The following is a 24,309-nucleotide window of genomic DNA, read 5'->3' as shown; positions in this document are numbered from 1 at the left end:
GATGCACATAACTTGCTTACCACTTTTTCCAAGTGATTTCTTCCTTCACAGACTCCATGAAACGATGACCTCTTCCTAAATATTTGGTGGAATTATTAATTTGGTGTATATTTTCCTAGAGGGCGGCTCAACTTAACCCCCCCTTATACATCTAGTTTCCCCCAATGTAACCCTGCACTTTTGCAGAATCCTGAGAAGAGACTTCATTTTTAACTTCCAGGGATGAGTCAGGGGAATTGACAGAAACTGATAAGATTATTTTATCTACGTTATCAAGAAAGGCTTGTTGTGTCTAGGTCAAATGAAAAAGCTCTGATTCAGCAGTATAAAATGATTAATGTATCTTCCAGCACAGGACATTTGCCCCCTAAACCCCCACTGTGGTTGACAGTATTCCTTCCCTGGGTCGTTTTGCAACAGAGAAGAAGATAAACAAAGCCACGTGTTGCGGCACAGTTTCCAAAAGGGGGAGGAGCTCAAGTGTTGACTTTCCGGATTGTTCCCAGGAGAATAAAACGGGCCGCTGCGCAGTCACAATACCAGACGACACATCAGACACTTTATTGAAGACCAGACGGGAGACAAAAACAAACCTGTATCTTACAACATTTAACGTTCTTCAACATAAAGTCAGAACTATCATTTTCTTTCGGCGTTGTTGATATTTAAACTGCCGAGAATGCCTTTTCTAGGACAGGATTGGCGGTCCCCGGGTCAGAGCTGGGTTAAAACTGAAGAAGGATGGAAAAACTATTCTTTAGACGAAAAAACAGCAATGACTCAGACGTGAGGTCAGTATCGGAAACTGAATGTATTGTTTTGTTGTGTTTGTGCTTCCTGATACATGTTGTCTTGAGCAGCATCGACACCAGCTAGTGACATCGAGAACAACTGAAGTGCGCCATCAAGTTATCCAAGGAGTTTTCCCATGAAATGCTCTGAGAGCGATAGAGAGAGAGACACATTTATTTATTATCTAGTTCACTTGCGTTGGCAATGTTAACATATGTTTCCCATACCAATAAAGCCCTTGAATTGAGAGATTGCGGCAGGGGGACAGAGGAGAAAAATATATACATATTGACAATTTGATATCCAGTCTACCTCTAAAATAAGCGATAAATAGATAAGTGATAGAAACCTAATGTGACGTTACTCACAATACGGTATTCGCTCTTGCTGTTATACTACGGCTAAGCAGGAGACGTTATTGTGTTGTTATTGTGTGTTTTTGAGCCTGTGTTCCTACTCGTTAATCATTGTGCTATAAATAACTAGTGTGCAAGTGATGGGATTAGACGACGTCTGTTGTAATTACAGTGGATCCTGACTCCAGGCAGTTTGAAGCCAACTATATGCCTACCTGTTTGGAAAAACCATAGTATCATCTCAAATGAGCCATTTTTAAAAACATTTCATACAATAATAAAACTCAAATGTAGCTTTTTGTACGCCAGATATGTAACTGGGTGTATAGTCTGTCTTCCAGCTATGGTTAACAGGATGTATGGTCTGTCTTCCAGCTATGGTTAACAGGATGTATGGTCTGTCTTCCAGCTATGGCTAACAGGATGTATGGTCTGTCTTCCAGCTATTGCTAACAGGATGTATGGTCTGTCTTCCAGCTATTGCTAACAGGATGTATGGTCTGTCTTCCAGCTATTGCTAACAGGATGTATGGTCTGTCTTCCAGCTATTGCTAACAGGATGTATGGTCTGTCTTCCAGCTATTGCTAACAGGATGTATGGTCTGTCTTCCAGCTATTGCTAACAGGATGTATGGTCTGTCTTCCAGCTATTGCTAACAGGATGTATGGTCTGTCTTTCAGCTATTGCTAACAGGATGTATGGTCTGTCTTCCAGCTATTGCTAACAGGATGTATGGTCTGTCTTCCAGCTATTGTGACAGGATGTATGGTCTGTCTTTCAGCTATTGTGACAGGATGTATGGTCTGTCTTCCAGCTATTGTGACAGGATGTATGGTCTGTCTTCCAGCTATTGCTAACAGGATGTATGGTCTGTCTTCCAGCTATTGCTAACAGGATGTATGGTCTGTCTTCCAGCTATTGCTAACAGATGTATGGTCTTTTCCACCTACAGGATGTATGGTCTGTCTTGACATCATAAAGACATTTTTCCAGCTATTGGTCAACAGGGTGTATGGTCTTTTTCCAGCTATTGCTAACAGGATGTATGGTCTGTCTTCCAGGAAGTATGGTCTAAAGAGGTAAGGCTAACAGGAAGGAAGGAAAGGCTAACAAAGGAAGCTATTGCTAACAGGATGTATGGTCTGTCTTCCAATGGAAGGATGGATGGTCTGTCTTCCAGCTATTGCTAACAGGATGTATGGTCTGTCTTCCAGCTATTGCTAACAGGATGTATGGTCTGTCTTCCAGCTATTGTAAAAGGAGAGGAAGTCTTCCAATTGCTTCCAGGAGGTCTGTCTTCCAATGGAACAGGATGTATGGTCTGTCTGTTACATAACAGGATGTATGGCAGCTAAGAAGGTCTGTCTTCCAGAAGGAAAGGTCTGTCTTCAGCTATTGAACAACAAGCGCTAAGGATGTATTCCTGTAGTTTAACCTATGTATGGTCTGTATTACAGTAAAACAGAGGAATGACATCAGGAAAGACATTTTACATAGGAAATGGTCAGAAGAGAAGGAAAGATAACAACAACGCAAAGATCTCCTTTTTCTCTCTAGATTTCAGTACCGGAAGGAAAGACAAATGGATTTTACGGGACAAAGGAAGGAAGGAAAGAGGTTCCAAAAGGAAAGGAAGGAAGGAAGGAAGGAAGGAAGGAAGAAGGAAAGGAAGGGAAGGAAGGAAAGGAAGGAAGGAAGGAAGGAAGGGAAGGAAAGGAAGGAAAGAAGGAAGGAAGGAAGGAAGGAAGGAAGGAAGGAAGAAAGGAAGAAAGGGAGGGAGGGAGGGAGGGAGGAAAGGAAGGAAGGAAGGAAAGGAAGGAAGGACTGTCTCTTTATTAACATAAACAGTTACAGTATACCCTGTTGCCCGTTGAACCAGACACTAATACCCGATGGTCCTAATTATCCCAGCGTCATGGTTACTGCACTCTGGGAGAAGCGTTCAACCGGCTGGACTTCTGCAGCGCCATCAAGGACAACCGGAGGTTCAACTATGTCGTACGGGTGGGTTGACTTCTCCCTTCTACTTCTGTGTTAAATCATCATGAAGGGATTCCTATGAGATGGACAATAAAGTTATGTTCCCATCTGAGGATCCTACGAGATGGGAACATAACTTTATTGTCCATCTGAGGATTCCCATGAGATGGGAACATAACTTTATTGTCCATCTGAGGATTCCTATGAGATAGGAACATAACTTTATTGTCCATCTGAGGATTCCTATGAGATGGGAACATAACTTTATTGTCCATCTGAGGATTCCTACGAGATGGGAACATAACTTTATTGTCCATCTGAGGATTCCTATGAGATGGGAACATAACTTTATTGTCCATCTGAGGATTCCTATGAGATGGGAACATAACTTTATTGTCCATCTGAGGATTCCTATGAGATGGGAACATAACTTTATTGTCCATCTGAGGATTCCCATGAGATGGGAACATAACTTTATTGTCCATCTGAGGATTCCTATGAGATAGAACATAACTTTATTGTCCATCTGAGGATTCCTATGAGATGGGAACATAACTTTATTGTCCATCTGAGGATTCCTATGAGATAGGAACATAACTTTATTGTCCATCTGAGGATTCCCATGAGATGGGAAAATAACTTTATTGTCCATCGGGGGATGTGAATTGTCCTTCGGCGTCACCTTAGGAAAATGACAAATATGACATTGTGCATTCATACTAATGTATTGTTGAACATTAAAGGGTGTTACCATAGAGAGTAGGAGTTTTAAAGGGTTAACCTCAGACACAGTACTGAGGGGTGTTTTAAAGGGCTGTGTTATGTTCTGGGCGTGTAGGTCTCTTGCTCGCTCTCTTCTCTTCCTTGCTTCACCTTTCTCTTCCTCTGCTGTCTCTTTCTCTCTCTCTCTGCTCTGCTGTGTCTCTTTCTCTCTCTCTGCTGTCTCTTTCTCTCTCTCTGCTGTCTCTTTCTCTCTCTCTCTGCTGTCTCTTTCTCTCTCTCTCTGCTGTCTCTTTCTCTCTCTCTCTCTGCTGTCTCTTTCTCTCTCTCTCTCTGCTGTCTCTCTTCTCTCTCTCTCTCTGCTGTCTCTTTCTCTCTCTCTCTCCTGTCTCTTTCTTCTCTCTCTGTGTCTCTCTCTCTCTGCTGTCTCTTTCTCTCTCTCTCTCTCTCTCTCTGCTGTCTCTTTCTCTCTCTCTCTCTCTCTCTCTCTGCTGCTGCTGTCTCTTTCTCTCTCTCTCTCTCTCTCTGCTGTCTCTTTCTCTCTCTCTCTCTCTCTCTTCTCTCTCTCTCTCTGCTGTCTCTCTCTCTGGGCCTTATCACTTCTCTCCAGACAAGAGGCTCTTTGGAGATATTCTCTTAACTCACAGCTTCCTGTGAGGGAGCGAGAGAGAGACTCTGTGAGGGAGAGAGAGATACGGTGTGTGTTTGGTGGTCTGCTTTGAACACCTCTCTCTCTCTGTTGATTTAAAAGAGAACTAGAACAGTAAGTACAGACGTTCATCAGAATAATATCTTAGGTAACGTGTGTGTGTCTGTGTTACTGCAGCATGATATTAGTGAGGTTCTCGTTTACACCACACAGATCAGGTTTACCACTGCGTCCCAAATGGCACCCTATTCCCTATATAATGTAGTGCACTAATTTGTCCGGGACCCCAAATGGCACCGTATTCCCTATATAATGTAGCGCACTACTTTGTCCGGGACCCCAAATGGCACTGTATTCCCTATATAATGTAGTGCACTACTTTTTAAGCCCATAGGGTGACACAACGATCATGGAAACACAGCTGTGTGTTGATCTATTAGGCAATACTCTCTGGGTTAGTGGAAATGGAGACACAACCTACGTTGATGGTTAGTTAGTGTAGAGTGGAGCTATAAGCACACACACACACACACACACACACACACACACACTACACACACACACACACACACATGTCCTGATCTACTGTAGAGTGGAGGCTATAAGTACACACACACACACACACACAATGTCCTGATCTACTGTAGAGTGGAGGCTATAAGTACACACACACACACACACACACACACACAATGTCCTGATCTACTGTAGAGTGGAGGCTATAAGTACACACACACACACAATGTCTCTGATCTGATCTACTGTAGAGTGGACTACACACACACACACACACACACAATGTCCTGATCTACTGTAGAGTGGAGGCTATAAGTACACACACACACACACACACACACACACAATGTCCTGATCTACTGTAGAGTGGAGGCTATAAGTACACACACACACACACACATGTCCTGATCTACTGTAGAGTGGAGGCTATAAGTACACACACACACACACACAATGTCCTGATCTACTGTAGAGTGGAGGCTATAAGTACACACACACACACACACACACAATGTCCTGATCTACTGTAGAGTGGAGGCTATAAGTACACACACACACACACACACACACACACAATGTCCTGATCTACTGTAGAGTGGAGGCTATAAGTACACACACACACACACAATGTCCTGACACACACACACACACACACACATGTCCTGACCTACTGTAGAGTGGAGGCTATAAGTACACACACACACACACACACACACACACACACACACACACACACACACACACACACACACACACACACACACACACACACACACAATGTCCTGATCCACTGTAGAGTGGAGGCTATAAGTACACACACACACAATGTCCTGATCTACTGTAGAGTGGAGGCTATAAGTACACACACACACACACAATGTCCTGATCTACTGTAGAGTGGAGGCTATAAGTACACACACACACACACACACAATGTCCTGATCTACTGTAGAGTGGAGGCTATAAGTACACACACACACACAATGTCCTGATCTACTGTAGAGTGGAGGCTATAAGTACACACACACACACACACACACACACACACACACACACACACACACACACACACACACACACACACACACACAATGTCCTGATCTACTGTAGAGTGGAGGCTATACACACACACACACACACACACACAATGTCCTGATCTACTGTAGAGTGGAGGCTATAAGTACACACACACACACACACACACACACACACACACACACACACACACACACTGTGTTGACTGTAGATGGAGGGTGTACACTGTCCTGATCTACTGTAGAGTGGAGGCTATAAGTACACACACACACACACACACATGTCCTGATCTACTGTAGACTGGAGGCTATAAGTGTACACTGTGTCTGATCTACTGTAGAGTGGAGGCTATAAGTACACACACACACACACACACAATGTCCTGATCTACTGTAGAGTGGAGGCTATAAGTACACACACACACACACACACACACACACACAATGTCCTGACTACTGTAGAGTGGAGGCTATAAGTACACACACACACACACACACACATGTCCTGATCTACTGTGGTGTACACACACATGTCAGACTAGATGCTGTGGTGTACACTGATCTACTGTAGACTAGATGCTGTGGTGTACACTGTGTTGACTAGATGCTGTGGTGATGCTGGGGTGTACACTGTGTTAGACTGTGGTGTACACACACACAGACTGCTGTGGTGTACACTGTGTTAGACTAGATGCTGTGGTGTACACTGTGTTAGACTAGATGCTGTGGTGTACACTGTGTTAGACTAGATGCTGTGGTGTACACTGTGTTTAGACTAGATGCTGTGGTGTACACTGTGTTAGACTAGATGCTGTGGTGTACACTGTGTTAGACTAGATGCTGTGGTGTACACTGTGTTGGACTAGATGCTGTGGTGTACACTGTGTTAGACTAGATGCTGTGGTGTACACTGTGTTGGACTAGATGCTGTGGTGTACACTGTGTTGGACTAGATGCTGTGGTGTACACTGTGTTTAGATGCTGTGGTGTACACTGTGTTGGACTAGATGCTGTGGTGTACACTGTGTTGGACTAGATGCTGTGGTGTACACTGTGTTGGACTAGATGCTGTGGTGTACACTGTGTTAGACTAGATGCTGTGGTGTACACTGTGTTGGACTAGATGCTGTGGTGTACAGATGCTGTGGTGTACACTGGACTAGATGCTGTGGTGTACACTGTGTTAGACTAGATGCTGTGGTGTACACTGTGTTGGACTAGATGCTGTGGTGTACACTGTGTTGGACTAGATGCTGTGGTGTACACTGTGTTAGACTAGATGCTGTGGTGTACACTGTGTTAGACTAGATGCTGTGGTGTACACTGTGTTAGACTAGATGCTGTGGTGTACACTGTGTTAGACTAGATGCTGGGGTGTACACTGTGTTGGACTAGATGCTGTGGTGTACACTGTGTTAGACTAGATGCTGTGGTGTACACTGTGTTGGACTAGATGCTGGGGTGTACACTGTGTTAGACTAGATGCTGTGGTGTACACTGTGTTGGACTAGATGCTGTGGTGTACACTGTGTTGGACTAGATGCTGTGGTGTACACTGTGTTGGACTAGATGCTGTGGTGTACACTGTGTTGGACTAGATGCTGTGGTGTACACTGTGTTAGACTAGATGCTGTGGTGTACACTGTGTTAGACTAGATGCTGTGGTGTACACTGTGTTAGACTAGATGCTGTGGTGTACACTGTGTTAGACTAGATGCTGTGGTGTACACTGTGTTAGACTAGATGCTGTGGTGTACACTGTGTTGGACTAGATGCTGTGGTGTACACTGTGTTGGACTAGATGCTGTGGTGTACACTGTGTTAGACTAGATGCTGTGGTGTACACTGTGTTAGACTAGATGCTGTGGTGTACACTGTGTTGGACTAGATGCTGTGGTGTACACTGTGTTGGACTAGATGCTGTGTTGGACTAGATGCTGTGTTGGACTAGATGCTGTGTTGGACTAGATGCTGTGTTAGACTAGATGCTGTGGTGTACACTGTGTTGGACTAGATGCTGTGGTGTACACTGTGTTAGACTAGATGCTGGGGTGTACACTGTGTTAGACTAGATGCTGTGGTGTACACTGTGTTAGACTAGATGCTGTGGTGTACACTGTGTTAGACTAGATGCTGGGGTGTACACTGTGTTAGACTAGATGCTGTGGTGTGCACTGTGTTAGGGACTAGGTGTACACTGTGTTAGACTAGATGCTGTGGTGTACACTGTGTTAGACTAGATGCTGTGGTGTACACTGTGTTAGACTAGATGCTGTGGTGTACACTGTGTTAGACTAGATGCTGTGGTGTACACTGTGTTAGACTAGATGCTGTGGTGTACACTGTGTTAGACTAGATGCTGTGGTGTACACTGTGTTAGACTAGATGCTGTGGTGTACACTGTGTTAGACTAGATGCTGTGGTGTACACTGTGTTAGACTAGATGCTGTGGTGTACACTGTGTTGGACTAGATGCTGTGGTGTACACTGTGTTGGACTAGATGCTGTGGTGTACACTGTGTTGACTAGATGCTGTGGTGTACACTGTGTTGGACTAGATGCTGGGGTGTACACTGTGTTAGACTAGATGCTGGGGTGTACACTGTGTTAGACTAGATGCTGGGGTGTACACTGTGTTAGACTAGATGCTGTGGTGTACTGTGTTGACACTGTGTTATACTAGATGCTGTGGTGTACACTGTGTAGACTAGATGCTGGGGTGTACACTGTGTTGGACTAGATGCTGTGGTGTGCTGTGGTGTACACTGTGTTAGACTAGATGCTGTGGTGTACACTGTGTTAGACTAGATGCTGGGGTGTACACTGTGTTGGACTAGATGCTGTGGTGTACACTGTGTTGGACTAGATGCTGTGGTGTACACTGTGTTAGACTAGATGCTGGGGTGTACACTGTGTTAGACTAGATGCTGGGGTGTACACTGTGTTGGACTAGATGCTGTGGTGTACACTGTGTTAGACTAGATGCTGGGGTGTACACTGTGTTAGACTAGATGCTGTGGTGTACACTGTGTTAGACTAGATGCTGTGGTGTACACTGTGTTTAGACTAGATGCTGTGGTGTACACTGTGTTAGACTAGATGCTGGGGTGTACACTGTGTTGGACTAGATGCTGTGGTGTACACTGTGTTAGACTAGATGCTGTGGTGTACACTGTGTTGGACTAGATGCCGTGGTGTACACTGTGTTTAGACTAGATGCTGTGGTGTACACTGTGTTGGACTAGATGCTGTGGTGTACACTGTGTTAGACTAGATGCTGGGGTGTACACTGTGTTAGACTAGATGCTGTGGTGTACACTGTGTTTAGACTAGATGCTGTGGTGTACACTGTGTTAGACTAGATGCTGTGGTGTACACTGTGTTGGACTAGATGCTGTGGTGTACACTGTGTTAGACTAGATGCTGTGGTGTACACTGTGTTGGACTAGATGCTGTGGTGTACACTGTGTTGGACTAGATGCTGGGGTGTACACTGTGTTGGACTAGATGCTGTGGTGTACACTGTGTTGGACTAGATGCTGTGGTGTACACTGTGTTGGACTAGATGCTGGGGTGTACACTGTGTTGGACTAGATGCTGTGGTGTACACTGTGTTGGACTAGATGCTGGGGTGTACACTGTGTTGGACTAGATGCTGTGGTGTACACTGTGTTTAGACTAGATGCTGGGGTGTACACTGTGTTTAGACTAGATGCTGGGGTGTACACTGTGTTGGACTAGATGCTGTGGTGTACACTGTGTTGGACTAGATGCTGTGGTGTACACTGTGTTGGACTAGATGCTGTGGTGTACACTGTGTTGGACTAGATGCTGGGGTGTACACTGTGTTGGACTAGAGACACCCTGCCCCAGCCAGGGGGGGGAACAGTGTTCTAGTGGCTTCATTAAAGTGACAGGGATACTGTAGGCATGTAAACACACAGGGGGAGAGACACACACACACACACACACACACACACACACACACACACACACACACACACACACACACACACACACACACACACACACACACACACACACACACACACACACGAGCACGCTCTCAAGCCCCTTTAGGATTCATGCATAGATGTTCCCTTTCAAGAATGTGTCTGTGTATCCACTGAGTCATGATGGGGCTAGAGAGTTCAAGCCAGGTGCAGAGTTTCCAAACACCTCCTCCGTTCCAACAGTCTGATAGATAGAGACCAGGAGACACCTCCTCTGTTCCAACAGTCTGATAGATAGAGACCAGGAGACACCTCCTCTGTTCCAACAGTCTGATAGATAGAGACCAGGAGACACCTCCTCTGTTCCAACAGTCTGATAGATAGAGACCAGGAGACACCTCCTCTGTTCCAACAGTCTGATAGTTAGAGACCAGGAGACACCTCCTCTGTTCCAACAGTCTGATAGATAGAGACCAGGAGACACCTCCTCTGTTCCAACAGTCTGATAGTTAGAGACCAGGAGACACCTCCTCTGTTCCAACAGTCTGATAGTTAGAGACCAGGAGACACCTCCTCCGTTCCAACAGTCTGATAGATAGAGACCAGGAGACACCTCCTCTGTTCCAACAGTCTGATAGTTAGAGACCAGGAGACACCTCCTCTGTTCCAACAGTCTGATAGTTAGAGACCAGGAGACACCTCCTCTGTTCCAACAGTCTGATAGTTAGAGACCAGGAGACACCTCCTCTGTTCCAACAGTCTGATAGATAGAGACCAGGAGACACCTCCTCTGTTCCAACAGTCTGATAGTTAGAGACCAGGAGACACCTCCTCTGTTCCAACAGTCTGATAGTTAGAGACCAGGAGACACCTCCTCCGTTCCAACAGTCTGATAGTTAGAGACCAGGAGACACCTCCTCTGTTCCAACAGTCTGATAGATAGAGACCAGGAGACACCTCCTCTGTTCCAACAGTCTGATAGTTAGAGACCAGGAGACACCTCCTCCGTTCCAACAGTCTGATAGTTAGAGACCAGGAGACACCTCCTCTGTTCCAACAGTCTGATAGATAGAGACCAGGAGACACCTCCTCCGTTCCAACAGTCTGATAGTTAGAGACCAGGAGACACCTCCTCCGTTCCAACAGTCTGATAGTTAGAGACCAGGAGACACCTCCTCTGTTCCAACAGTCTGATAGTTAGAGACCAGGAGACACCTCCTCTGTTCCAACAGTCTGATAGATAGAGACCAGGAGACACCTCCTCTGTTCCAACAGTCTGATAGTTAGAGACCAGGAGACACCTCCTCTGTTCCAACAGTCTGATAGATAGAGACCAGGAGACACCTCCTCTGTTCCAACAGTCTGATAGTTAGAGACCAGGAGACACCTCCTCTGTTCCAACAGTCTGATAGTTAGAGACCAGGAGACACCTCCTCCGTTCCAACAGTCTGATAGTTAGAGACCAGGAGACACCTCCTCTGTTCCAACAGTCTGATAGATAGAGACCAGGAGACACCTCCTCTGTTCCAACAGTCTGATAGTTAGAGACCAGGAGACACCTCCTCTGTTCCAACAGTCTGATAGTTAGAGACCAGGAGACACCTCCTCTGTTCCAACAGTCTGATAGATAGAGACCAGGAGACACCTCCTCTGTTCCAACAGTCTGATAGTTAGAGACCAGGAGACACCTCCTCTGTTCCAACAGTCTGATAGTTAGAGACCAGGAGACACCTCCTCTGTTCCAACAGTCTGATAGATAGAGACCAGGAGACACCTCCTCTGTTCCAACAGTCTGATAGTTAGAGACCAGGAGACACCTCCTCTGTTCCAACAGTCTGATAGTTAGAGACCAGGAGACACCTCCTCTGTTCCAACAGTCTGATAGATAGAGACCAGGAGACACCTCCTCTGTTCCAACAGTCTGATAGATAGAGACCAGGAGACACCTCCTCTGTTCCAACAGTCTGATAGATAGAGACCAGGAGACACCTCCTCTGTTCCAACAGTCTGATAGATAGAGACCAGGAGACACCTCCTCTGTTCCAACAGTCTGATAGATAGAGACCAGGAGACACCTCCTCTGTTCCAACAGTCTGATAGATAGAGACCAGGAGACACCTCCTCTGTTCCAACAGTCTGATAGTTAGAGACCAGGAGACACCTCCTCTGTTCCAACAGTCTGATAGATAGAGACCAGGAGACACCTCCTCTGTTCCAACAGTCTGATAGATAGAGACCAGGAGACACCTCCTCTGTTCCAACAGTCTGATAGATAGAGACCAGGAGACACCTCCTCTGTTCCAACAGTCTGATAGATAGAGACCAGGAGACACCTCCTCTGTTCCAACAGTCTGATAGTTAGAGACCAGGAGACACCTCCTCTGTTCCAACAGTCTGATAGATAGAGACCAGGAGACACCTCCTCTGTTCCAACAGTCTGATAGTTAGAGACCAGGAGACACCTCCTCTGTTCCAACAGTCTGATAGTTAGAGACCAGGAGACACCTCCTCTGTTCCAACAGTCTGATAGATAGAGACCAGGAGACACCTCCTCTGTTCCAACAGTCTGATAGTTAGAGACCAGGAGACACCTCCTCTGTTCCAACAGTCTGATAGTTAGAGACCAGGAGACACCTCCTCTGTTCCAACAGTCTGATAGATAGAGACCAGGAGACACCTCCTCTGTTCCAACAGTCTGATAGATAGAGACCAGGAGACACCTCCTCTATTCCAACAGTCTGATAGATAGAGACCAGGAGACACCTCCTCTGTTCCAACAGTCTGATAGATAGAGACCAGGAGACACCTCCTCTGTTCCAACAGTCTGATAGATAGAGACCAGGAGACACCTCCTCTGTTCCAACAGTCTGATAGATAGAGACCAGGAGACACCTCCTCTGTTCCAACAGTCTGATAGTTAGAGACCAGGAGACACCTCCTCTGTTCCAACAGTCTGATAGATAGAGACCAGGAGACACCTCCTCTGTTCCAACAGTCTGATAGATAGAGACCAGGAGACACCTCCTCTGTTCCAACAGTCTGATAGATAGAGACCAGGAGACACCTCCTCTGTTCCAACAGTCTGATAGATAGAGACCAGGAGACACCTCCTCTGTTCCAACAGTCTGATAGTTAGAGACCAGGAGACACCTCCTCTGTTCCAACAGTCTGATAGTTAGAGACCAGGAGACACCTCCTCTGTTCCAACAGTCTGATAGATAGAGACCAGGAGACACCTCCTCTGTTCCAACAGTCTGATAGATAGAGACCAGGAGACACCTCCTCTGTTCCAACAGTCTGATAGATAGAGACCAGGAGACACCTCCTCTGTTCCAACAGTCTGATAGATAGAGACCAGGAGACACCTCCTCTGTTCCAACAGTCTGATAGATAGAGACCAGGAGACACCTCCTCTGTTCCAACAGTCTGATAGTTAGAGACCAGGAGACACCTCCTCTGTTCCAACAGTCTGATAGTTAGAGACCAGGAGACACCTCCTCTGTTCCAACAGTCTGATAGATAGAGACCAGGAGACACCTCCTCTGTTCCAACAGTCTGATAGATAGAGACCAGGAGACACCTCCTCTGTTCCAACAGTCTGATAGATAGAGACCAGGAGACACCTCCTCTGTTCCAACAGTCTGATAGTTAGAGACCACCGTCTCCATAGAGACCAGATTGTTGTTGTGAAATGAGCTCTGTCTGTCTTTCTACACCTACAGAGACCATAAAACCATAATAAGCAGTCAGTCATGGAAGAACAGCTTGAGTCCCAAATGGCACCCGATTCCCTTCGTAGTGCACTGCTTCTGACCAGTGCCCATAGTGCACTGCTTCTGACCAGTGCCCATAGTGCACTGCTTCTGACCAGGGCCCATAGTGCACTGCTTCTGACCAGGGCCTTGCTATTTGTGACTCGGAGACAGACAAGCATAGCAAACAATAAGTAATTGAGGAACAGAGCGAGTCTGTGAGTCTGACAGTAGGCCTGCTGATATTTATGTTGGTTTTCTGTCTCTCTCTCTCTCTCTCTCTCTCTCTCTCTCTCTCTCTCTCTCTCTCTCTGTCTCTCTCTCTCTCTCTCTGTCTCTCTCTCTCTCTCTCTCTGTCTCTCTCTCTCTCTGTCTCTCTCTCCTCTAGCTGCTGGAGCTCATTGCCAAGTCCCAGCTGCCCTCGCTCAGCGGAGTGGCTCAGAAAAATTACATGAACATCCTGGAGAGAGTGGTGCAGAAAGGTGAGCTCTCTTTCTGTTTGAATCTCAAATCCGGTCTTCCTCCCCCCTCTCTTCATGACTTCCTAGTTTATTATTGTGTACCTCCATACTTCCTCTAATCATGTCAACAACCAGGTCTGGGGAGCACTACGACCTCCATACTTCCTCTAATCATGTCAACAACCAGGTCTGGGGAGCATTATGACCTCCATACTTCCTCTTATCATGTCAACAACCAGGTCTGGGGAGCACTACGACCTCCATACTTCCTCTAATCATGTCAACAACCAGGTCTGGGGAGCATTATGACCTCCATACTTCCTCTAATCATGTCAACAACCAGGTCTGGGGAGCACTACGACCTCCATACTTCCTCTAATCATGTCAACAACCAGGTCTGGGGAGCATTATGACCTCCATACTTCCTCTTATCATGTCAACAACCAGGTCTGGGGAGCACTACGACCTCCATACTTCCTCTTATCATGTCAACAACCTCAACAACCAGGTCAGGGGAGCGCTACGACCTCCATACTTCCTCTAATCATGTCAACAACCAGGTCTGGGGAGCATTACGACCTCCATACTTCCTCTAATCATGTCAACAACCAGGTCTGGGGAGCATTATGACCTCCATACTTCCTCTTATCATGTCAACAACCAGGTCTGGGGAGCATTACGACCTCCATACTTCCTCTAATCATGTCAACAACCAGGTCTGGGGAGCACTACGACCTCCATACTTCCTCTAATCATGTCAACAACCAGGTCTGGGGAGCATTATGACCTCCATACTTCCTCTAATCATGTCAACAACCTCAACAACCAGGTCTGGGGAGCACTACGACCTCCATACTTCCTCTAATCATGTCAACAACCAGGTCTGGGGAGCATTACGACCTCCATACTTCCTCTAATCATGTCAACAACCAGGTCTGGGGAGCACTACGACCTCCATACTTCCTCTAATCATGTCAACAACCAGGTCTGGGGAGCATTATGACCTCCATACTTACATTTACATTTACATTTAAGTCATTTAGCAGACGCTCTTATCCAGAGCGACTTACAAATTGGTGCATACACCTTATGACATCCAGTGGAACAGCCACTTGCATCTAACTTCCTCTAATCATGTCAACAACCAGGTCTGGGGAGCATTACGACCTCCATACTTCCTCTAATCATGTCAACAACCTCAACAACCAGGTCTGGGGAGCACTACGACCTCCATACTTCCTCTAACCATGTCAACAACCAGGTCTGGGGAGCATTATGACCTCCATACTTCCTCTAATCATGTCAACAACCAGGTCTGGGGAGCACTACGACCTCCATACTTCCTCTAATCATGTCAACAACCAGGTCTGGGGAGCATTACGACCTCCATACTTCCTCTAATCATGTCAACAACCAGGTCTGGGGAGCATTATGACCTCCATACTTCCTCTAATCATGTCAACAACCAGGTCTGGGGAGCATTACGACCTCCATACTTCCTCTAATCATGTCAACAACCTCAACAACCAGGTCTGGGGAGCACTACGACCTCCATACTTCCTCTAATCATGTCAACAACCAGGTCTGGGGAGCATTACGACCTCCATACTTCCTCTAATCATGTCAACAACCTCAACAACCAGGTCTGGGGAGCACTACGACCTCCATACTTCCTCTAATCATGTCAACAACCAGGTCTGGGGAGCACTACGACCTCTATACTTCCTCTAATCATGTCAACAACCAGGTCTGGGGAGCATTACGACCTCCATACTTCCTCTTATCATGTCAACAACCAGGTCTGGGGAGCACTACGACCTCCATACTTCCTCTAATCATGTCAACAACCAGGTCTGGGGAGCATTACGACCTCCATACTTCCTCTAATCATGTCAACAACCAGGTCTGGGGAGCATTATGACCTCCATACTTCCTCTAATCATGTCAACAACCAGGTCTGGGGAGCATTATGACCTCCATACTTCCTCTAATCATGTCAACAACCAGGTCTGGGGAGCATTATGACCTCCATACTTCCTCTAATCATGTCAACAACCTCAACAACCAGGTCTGGGGAGCATTATGACCGCCATACTTCCTCTAATCATGTCAACAACCAGGTCTGGGGAGCACTACGACCTCTATACTTCCTCTAATCATGTCAACAACCAGGTCTGGGGAGCATTATGACCTCCATACTTCCTCTAATCATGTCAACAACCAGGTCTGGGGAGCATTACGACCTCCATACTTCCTCTAATCATGTCAACAACCAGGTCTGGGGAGCATTATGACCTCCATACTTCCTCTAATCATGTCAACAACCAGGTCTGGGGAGCACTACGACATCCATACTTCCTCTAATCATGTCAACAACCAGGTCTGGGGAGCACTACGACCTCTATACTTCCTCTAATCATGTCAACAACCAGGTCTGGGGAGCACTACGACCTCTATACTTCCTCTAATCATGTCAACAACCAGGTCTGGGGAGCATTATGACCTCCATACTTCCTCTAATCATGTCAACAACCAGGTCTGGGGAGCACTACGACCTCCATACTTCCTCTAATCATGTCAACAACCAGGTCAGGGGAGCATTATGACCTCCATACTTCCTCTAATCATGTCAACAACCAGGTCTGGGGAGCACTACGACCTCCATACTTCCTCTAATCATGTCAACAACCTCAACAACCAGGTCTGGGGAGCACTACGACCTCCATACTTCCTCTAATCATGTCAACAACCAGGTCAGGGGAGCACTACGACCTCTACTTCCTCTAATCATGTCAACAACCAGGTCTGGGGAGCATTACGACCTCCATACTTCCTCTAATCATGTCAACAACCAGGTCTGGGGAGCATTATGACCTCCATACTTCCTCTAATCATGTCAACAACCTCAACAACCAGGTCTGGGGAGCACTACGACCTCCATACTTCCTCTAATCATGTCAACAACCAGGTCTGGGGAGCATTACGACCTCCATACTTCCTCTAATCATGTCAACAACCTCAACAACCAGGTCTGGGGAGCACTACGACCTCCATACTTCCTCTAATCATGTCAACAACCTCAACAACCAGGTCTGGGGAGCACTACGACCTCCATACTTCCTCTAATCATGTCAATAACCAGGTCTGGGGAGCATTACGACCTCCATACTTCCTCTAATCATGTCAACAACCAGGTCTGGGGAGCACTACGACCTCTATACTTCCTCTAATCATGTCAACAACCAGGTCTGGGGAGCATTATGACCTCCATACTTCCTCTTATCATGTCAACAACCAGGTCTGGGGAGCATTATGACCTCCATACTTCCTCTAACCATGTGTATTAACTGCACAGGGTGGTGTAAATAGCACTACCAAGGGAACACAGAACACCATGTGTATTAACTGCTCAGGGTGGTGTAACTAGCACTACCAAGGGAACACCATGTGTATTAACTGCTCAGGGTGGTGTAACTAGCACTACCAAGGGACACCATGTGTATTAACTGCTCAGGGTGGTGTAAATAGCACTACCAAGGGAACACCATGTGTATTAACTGCACAGGGTGGTGTAACTAGCACTACCAAGGGAACACCATGTGTATTAACTGCTCAGGGTGGTGTAATTAGCACTACCAAGGGACACCATGTGTATTAACTGCTCAGGGTGGTGTAACTAGCACTACCAAGGGAACACCATGTGTATTAACTGCACAGGGTGGTGTAACTAGCACTACCAAGGGAACACCATGTGTATTAACTGCTCAGGGTGGTGTAAATAGCACTACCAAGGGAACACAGAACACCATGTGTATTAACTGCACAGGCACGATGTGTCCTTTAAAAATATATATTTAAAAAAATAAAATAATGAAATAACACATTCATAATACAAAGTTTAGAAGTACTAATGAAATCTACTTCCATTTTGTCTTCCTGAGAGTTGCTGAAGAAATGTTTCTCTTGTCCTCTCCCTCCACAGTCCTCGGTGACCAGCAGAATGTTCGGCCAATCAAGGAGCTCCTTCAGACCCTGTACGTGTCTCTGTGTGGCCTGGTGCAGGATATGGGAAAGTCTGTTCTGGTGGGGAACATCAACTGTTGGGTCCATCGCATGGAGAACATTCTACAGTGGCAACAACAGCTGGACAATATTCAGATCAACAGGGTGAGTAGGACAGGCACAGGTAGTTAGTTAGCTAGTTAGTTAGTTAGCTAGTTAGCATGGAGAACATCCTGCAGTGGCAACAACAGCTGGACAATATTCAGATCAACAGGGTGAGTAGGACAGGCACAGCTAGTTAGTTAGCTAGTTAGCTAGTTAGTTAGTTAGCTAGTTAGCATGGAGAACATCCTGCAGTGGCAACAACAGCTGGACAATATTCAGATCAACAGGGTGAGTAGGACAGGCACAGCTAGTTAGTTAGCTAGTTAGCTAGTTAGTTAGTTAGCTAGTTAGCATGGAGAACATCCTGCAGTGGCAACAACAGCTGGACAATATTCAGATCAACAGGGTGAGTAGGACAGGCACAGCTAGTTAGCTAGTTAGTTAGTTAGCTAGTTAGCATGGAGAACATCCTGCAGTGGCAACAACAGCTGGACAATATTCAGATCAACAGGGTGAGTAGGACAGGCACAGCTAGTTAGTTAGCTAGTTAGTTAGCATGGAGAACATCCTGCAGTGGCAACAACAGCTGGACAATATTCAGATCAACAGGGTGAGTAGGACAGGCACAGCTAGTTAGTTAGCTAGTTAGTTAGTTAGCTAGTTAGCATGGAGAACATCCTGCAGTGGCAACAACAGCTGGACAATATTCAGATCAACAGGGTGAGTAGGACAGGCACAGCTAGTTAGTTAGCTAGTTAGTTAGCATGGAGAACATCCTGCAGTGGCAACAACAGCTGGACAATATTCAGATCAACAGGGTGAGTAGGACAGGCACAGCTAGTTAGTTAGCTAGTTAGCTAGTTAGTTAGTTAGCTAGTTAGCATGGAGAACATCCTGCAGTGGCAACAACAGCTGGACAATATTCAGATCAACAGGGTGAGTAGGACAGGCACAGCTAGTTAGTTAGCTAGTTAGTTAGCATGGAGAACATCCTGCAGTGGCAACAACAGCTGGACAATATTCAGATCAACAGGGTGAGTAGGAAAGGCACAGCTAGTTAGCTAGTTAGCTAGTTAGCATGGAGAACATCCTGCAGTGGGAACAAGAGCTGGACAATATTCAGATCAACAGGGTGAGTAGGAAAGGCACAGCTAGTTAGCTAGTTAGCATGGAGAACATCCTGCAGTGGGAACAAGAGCTGGACAACATTCAGATCAACAGGGTTGAGCCCCCAAACTTTTACAGGATCATAAGGAATCTGTCAAGGAAATGAAAGACTATATTAGAATGGAGCCACTCTGGTCCAGGGATCCTGCAGGCATCTCTACGTTTCTGGATTTACCTTCGTTGTTTTAGACCTGTGAGACCCAGCTAGTTGGAATTCAGCCAATCACTGATACCCCCAGGACTAATTCAGCCAATCACTGATACCCCCAGGACTAGAGATGCTTTAATACGAATGGATATAAGGAATATATATTGTTGTTGAAGGAAGAAAGGAAGCAAAACCAAAAGCTTCCACCTTATGTGGAAGGGGCGGCAGGGTAGCCTAGCGGTTAGAGTGTAGAGGCGGCAGGGTAGCCTAGCGGTTAGAGTGTAGAGGTGGCAGGGTAGCCTAGCGGTTAGAGTGTAGGGGCGGCAGGGTAGCCTAGTGGTTAGAGTGTAGAGGCGGCAGGGTGGCCTAGTGGTTAGAGTGTAGAGGCGGCAGGGTGGCCTAGTGGTTAGAGTGTAGAGGCGGCAGGGTGGCCTAGTGGTTAGAGTGTAGAGGCGGCAGGGTGGCCTAGTGGTTAGAGTGTAGAGGCGGCAGGGTGGCCTAGCGGTTAGAGTGTAGAGGCGGCAGGGTAGCCTAGCGGTTAGAGTGTAGAGGGGGCAGGGTAGCCTAGCGGTTAGAGTGTAGAGGCGGCAGGGTAGCCTAGCGGTTAGAGTGTAGAGGCGGCAGGGTAGCCTAGCGGTTAGAGTGTAGAGGCGGCAGGGTAGCCTAGCGGTTAGAGTGTAGAGGCGGCAGGGTAGCCTAGCGGTTAGAGTGTAGAGGCGGCAGGGTAGCCTAGCGGTTAGAGTGTAGAGGCGGCAGGGTAGCCTAGCGGTTAGAGTGTAGAGGAGGCAGGGTAGCCTAGTGGTTAGCGCGTTGGACTAGTAACCGGAAGGTAGCAAGTTCAAACCCCCGAGCTGACAAGGTACAAATCTGTCGTTCTGCCCCTGAACAGGCAGTTAACCCACTGTTCCCAGGCCGTCATTGAAAATAAGAATTTGTTCTTAACTGACTTGCCAAGTTAAATAAAGGTAAAATAAAATGACAAAATGTAAGTCTCTGTGTGTCCACTCCCCTCCAGCCTGTGTCAAAGGGTATGACCCTGACAGACCTGCCTGCCAGCCTGCAGCTGAACATCATGGAGCGTCTGTCAGATGGCAGGGACCTGGTCAGTTTGGGACAGGTGACTCCAGACCTGGGACAACTCACTGAGGACAGGCTGCTGTGGAAGAGACTCTGCCAGCACCACTTCACTGACAGACAGGTACAGACTGGTATTTATATATACATACACACACAGTCTTCTATAATTAACTTTGTGGGGACACACAATTCAGTCGCATTTCAAATCGTATTTTCTTTAACCTTAACCCTAAAACTCTAACCCTAGCTCCTAACCCTTCACCTAATTCTAACCTTAACCCTAAAACTCTAACCCTAGCTCCTAACCCTTCACCTAATTCTAACCTTAACCCTAAAACTCTAACCCTAGCTCCTAACCCTTAATCTAATTCTAACCTTAACCCTAAAACTCTGACCCTAGCTCCTAACCCTTCACCTAATTCTAACCTTAACCCTAAAACTCTAACCCTAGCTCCTAACCCTTAACCTAATTCTAACCTTAACCCTACATTTACATTACATTTAAGTCATTTAGCAGACGCTCTTATCCAGAGCGACTTACAAATTGGTGCATTCACCTTATGACATCCAGTAGAACAGTCACTTTACAATAGTGCATCTAAATCTTAAAGGGGGGGGAGAAGGATTACTTATCCTATCCTAGGTATTCCTTAAAGAGGTGGGGTTTCATGTGTCTCCGGAAGGTGGTGATTGACTCCGCTGTCCTGGCGTCGTGAGGGAGTTTGTTCCACCATTGGGGGGCCAGAGCAGCGAACAGTTTTGACTGGGCTGAGCGGGAACTGTACTTCCTCAGTGGTAGGGAGGCGAGCAGGCCAGAGGTGGATGAACGCAGTGCCCTTGTTTGGGTGTAGGGCCTGATCAGAGCCAGAACCCTAAAACTCTAACCCTAGCTCCTAACCCTTAATCTAATTCTAACCTTAACCCTAAAACTCTAACCCTAGCTCCTAACCCTTAACCTCATTCTAACCTTAACCCTAAAACTCTAACCCTAGCTCCTAACCCTTAACCTCATTCTAACCTTAACCCTAAAACTCTAACCCTAGCTCCTAACCCTTAACCTCATTCTAACCTTAACCCTAAAACTCTAACCCTAGCTCCTAACCCTTAATCTAATTCTAACCTTAACCCTAAAACTCTAACCCTAGCTCCTAACCCTTAACCTCATTCTAACCTTAACCCTAAAACTCTAACCCTAGCTCCTAACCCTTAACAATTCCAACCTTAACACTAAAACTGAATGCATCTCTTTTTGTGTGTGTGTGTTTTATTTTGTTGCAGTGCAGATATCAAAACCTGCAGTTTGCAAACATGACAATCCTGTTCTGGAAGGTAGGGAACACTTCAACATCTCTCCTTCAGATCTCTGTCTCTGATGGTGTCAGACAAGGGTCACATCCTCTTCTGGAAGAAGATGTAGTGTGTGGGAACACTTCAACACCTGTCAATCATTCTAACCCTGCAGTTCTGCACACACTGTCACATCCTCTTCTGGAAGGTAGGGGGAACACTTCAACATCTCTCATTCCATCATCTCTGTCTCTGTCTCTCTCTGTGTCACACACTGTCACATCCTCTTCTGGAAGGTAGTGTTGGGAACACTTCAACATCTCTCATTCTATCATCTCTGTCTCTCTCTCTCTCTGTGTCACACACTGTCACATCCTCTTCTGGAAGGTAGGGAACACTTCAACATCTCTCATTCCATCATCTCTGTCTCTGTCTCTCTCTGTGTCACACACTGTCACATCCTCTTCTGGAAGGTAGTGTTGGGAACACTTCAACATCTCTCATTCTATCATCTCTGTCTCTCTCTGTGTCACACACTGTCACATCCTCTTCTGGAAGGTAGTGTTGGGAACACTTCATCTCTAGTAATTAGACAGTTATTTCTGTTTCTTTAGAATTAATTTACTTTACTAAATTCTCTCTCTCTCTCTGTGTGGTTTCAGGATACAAACCACCCTTGCACAGCCAACAACACAGAGAGCTGCTGTAAGCCTGTTTCTCCACAAGGCTTTATCAACCTCTTCAAGTTCTGAGAGCCACACGGAGCCTGAGTGCCTTTTGTACATACGGTACAGAACTGCTTTATAGAGAGATCAAATGGATCCAAACGGGCCCTTAGTATGTGTATAGTGGTGATGGTTCCTGGTCACCGTGACACTGGGGGAGAGGAAGCAGTGGGGAAATGATGCAATGGAATTCTTGGCTTCTGGAGAGCTGAGGATTCTGGGAGCTGGAGTTCTACAGCTGAGAACAAGTGAACTTGACAAACTGATCCAAAGAGAGGTGGACCAAGAAGAGGGGGATGAGGTGGAACAGAGTACTCTGAAGTTTATTAAATAAGTTTGGTCCTTTTTTAACATTTTAAATTCAAATTAAGTGCACTTCTCTTCCTGAGTGCAGTTACTGCATGGCTACCATAACAGCATACTAAGTTGAAACATTTTCCAGAAAGGAAATAATTTGCAAAAGTGAATTTGATTAGTTTTTAAATAGGGCTGTCAAACGATTCAAATAATTAATAGAGTTAATAACATTAAAAGATCCTTTTTAAAAAGCAGTGCATTGAGTTATAGACATACTATGTTTGGATTGTAAGGGAAAGAGAGAAAATCATCTGTATGCATGTTTTTAATGGCATTTGAAACTATAAACGGCACAAAAGTCACTGCGAACATAGATGCTAACGCTCCCAATGTTTCAGTAGGCCTCTACTCCCTCTTATCAATGTTCTTGAAGTTTAACACTTCCTCAGTTGCCACACACACACTCAAGTTCTGAAAGCTTCAGGCATTCCACATGAGTGTTCTGCCAATTTCTGATTGGAGTGTTGACTATAAGGAAGATAGAACTGTATCCATGGAGACAAAGGGCTTTTAAACCCGTCCAATGTTAATTAACCTGTCCAATTAACAACCGATCAGACAGGTATTAGATCTAGCCTAGGATACTGATCTATGTTCCTCAACACCAACTAGTCACAAGCTGCTACTAGAATTGGGATACTTTTCTGAACTTAACCTGAAAACTAAAACGGTAACGTTAGGTGAATGGATTGGATTTCCTGTTTTAGTGGGAAGTTAGCTAGCTAGTTGATTCAAGATGCAATCAGGCATGGCATTGTAAACATTTTAGTTTGGTTTGCTAGCTAGCGTTAGCATAACTAAGCTAAAAGCTTTTGTACAAATTATGTTTTTGCTGTTATCTAAAGAAACGCCAGGGAATGTGTTTATGGTTGAACTTAATGTCAGTTTTCCTTTTAACTGTTGTTCAAAGCTGTGCGCGTCGGGCACCACAAGAGCCCGGCAGCGCTACTGAGACCGAGGTCACACTGACTGAGAGGCGTGACCAGGCACAGAGCGTGTTGTGTGTTGCGCTTAAAACGGTCCGTGCGGAAACAAGCCATCAAAAGGGTCCGTGTGGAAACGAGCGTTCAGAAAGATTCCGTGTGATGAAGAAATTGAGACAAACGGTGTCCAATTTTGTTTTTACGGGAATTACAAATGTCACGCGTTATTTAACGAGTTAACTTTGACAGCCCTAGTTTTAAAACATAATGGCTTTCATTTTCTAAAAGGAAAAAGGTAGGGGAA

General features: G+C 45.9%; 2 protein-coding genes and 1 long non-coding RNA gene across 38 annotated transcripts; 1 reads left to right on the top strand and 2 right to left on the bottom strand.

The window, feature by feature from the left end:
- Positions 1–505: 505 nt before the first annotated feature.
- LOC127917734 (F-box only protein 32-like) lies at positions 506–24,309 on the top strand. Its single transcript, XM_052500753.1, has 7 exons — positions 506–786; positions 3,054–3,153; positions 14,142–14,235; positions 18,197–18,381; positions 20,652–20,951; positions 22,131–22,208; positions 22,663–24,309. The coding sequence occupies exons 1-7, from the start codon at positions 680–682 to the stop codon at positions 22,750–22,752; spliced, it is 954 nt and encodes a 317-aa protein (XP_052356713.1). The 5' UTR covers positions 506–679; the 3' UTR covers positions 22,753–24,309.
- On the bottom strand, positions 8,808–14,111 carry LOC127917738 (uncharacterized). 35 transcript variants are annotated; one of them, XM_052500757.1, is made up of 6 exons: positions 13,496–14,111; positions 13,324–13,452; positions 11,045–11,130; positions 10,873–10,958; positions 10,572–10,614; positions 8,808–10,485 (listed from the first exon to the last, which is right to left on the bottom strand). In XM_052500757.1, exons 1-6 carry the CDS (start codon positions 13,933–13,935, stop codon positions 10,115–10,117), a joined length of 1,155 nt encoding a protein of 384 aa, XP_052356717.1. In that variant the 5' UTR covers positions 13,936–14,111; the 3' UTR covers positions 8,808–10,114. The 35 variants fall into 35 exon arrangements, 8 of the variants coding, with proteins under 8 accessions (XP_052356717.1, XP_052356716.1, XP_052356720.1 ...); XR_008097669.1 differs by lacking the exon at positions 10,873–10,958 and having other exon boundaries at positions 10,572–10,786; positions 13,324–13,495; positions 13,625–14,111; XR_008097664.1 differs by lacking the exons at positions 10,873–10,958; positions 13,324–13,452 and adding an exon at positions 13,023–13,194 and having other exon boundaries at positions 10,572–10,786; positions 13,625–14,111.
- LOC127917739 (uncharacterized) lies at positions 14,242–18,087 on the bottom strand. 2 transcript variants are annotated; one of them, XR_008097681.1, is made up of 5 exons: positions 15,651–15,785; positions 15,382–15,442; positions 14,681–14,845; positions 14,473–14,628; positions 14,242–14,420 (listed from the first exon to the last, which is right to left on the bottom strand). It is a non-coding gene; the product is annotated as an uncharacterized LOC127917739 (long non-coding RNA). The 2 variants fall into 2 exon arrangements; XR_008097680.1 differs by lacking the exons at positions 14,473–14,628; positions 15,382–15,442; positions 15,651–15,785 and adding an exon at positions 17,089–18,087 and having other exon boundaries at positions 14,681–15,114.

Source organism: Oncorhynchus keta, unplaced genomic scaffold (assembly GCF_023373465.1).
Source record: "Oncorhynchus keta strain PuntledgeMale-10-30-2019 unplaced genomic scaffold, Oket_V2 Un_contig_1190_pilon_pilon, whole genome shotgun sequence".
NCBI lineage: Eukaryota > Metazoa > Chordata > Actinopteri > Salmoniformes > Salmonidae > Oncorhynchus > Oncorhynchus keta.
This window is presented reverse-complemented; position numbering and strand designations above follow the sequence as displayed.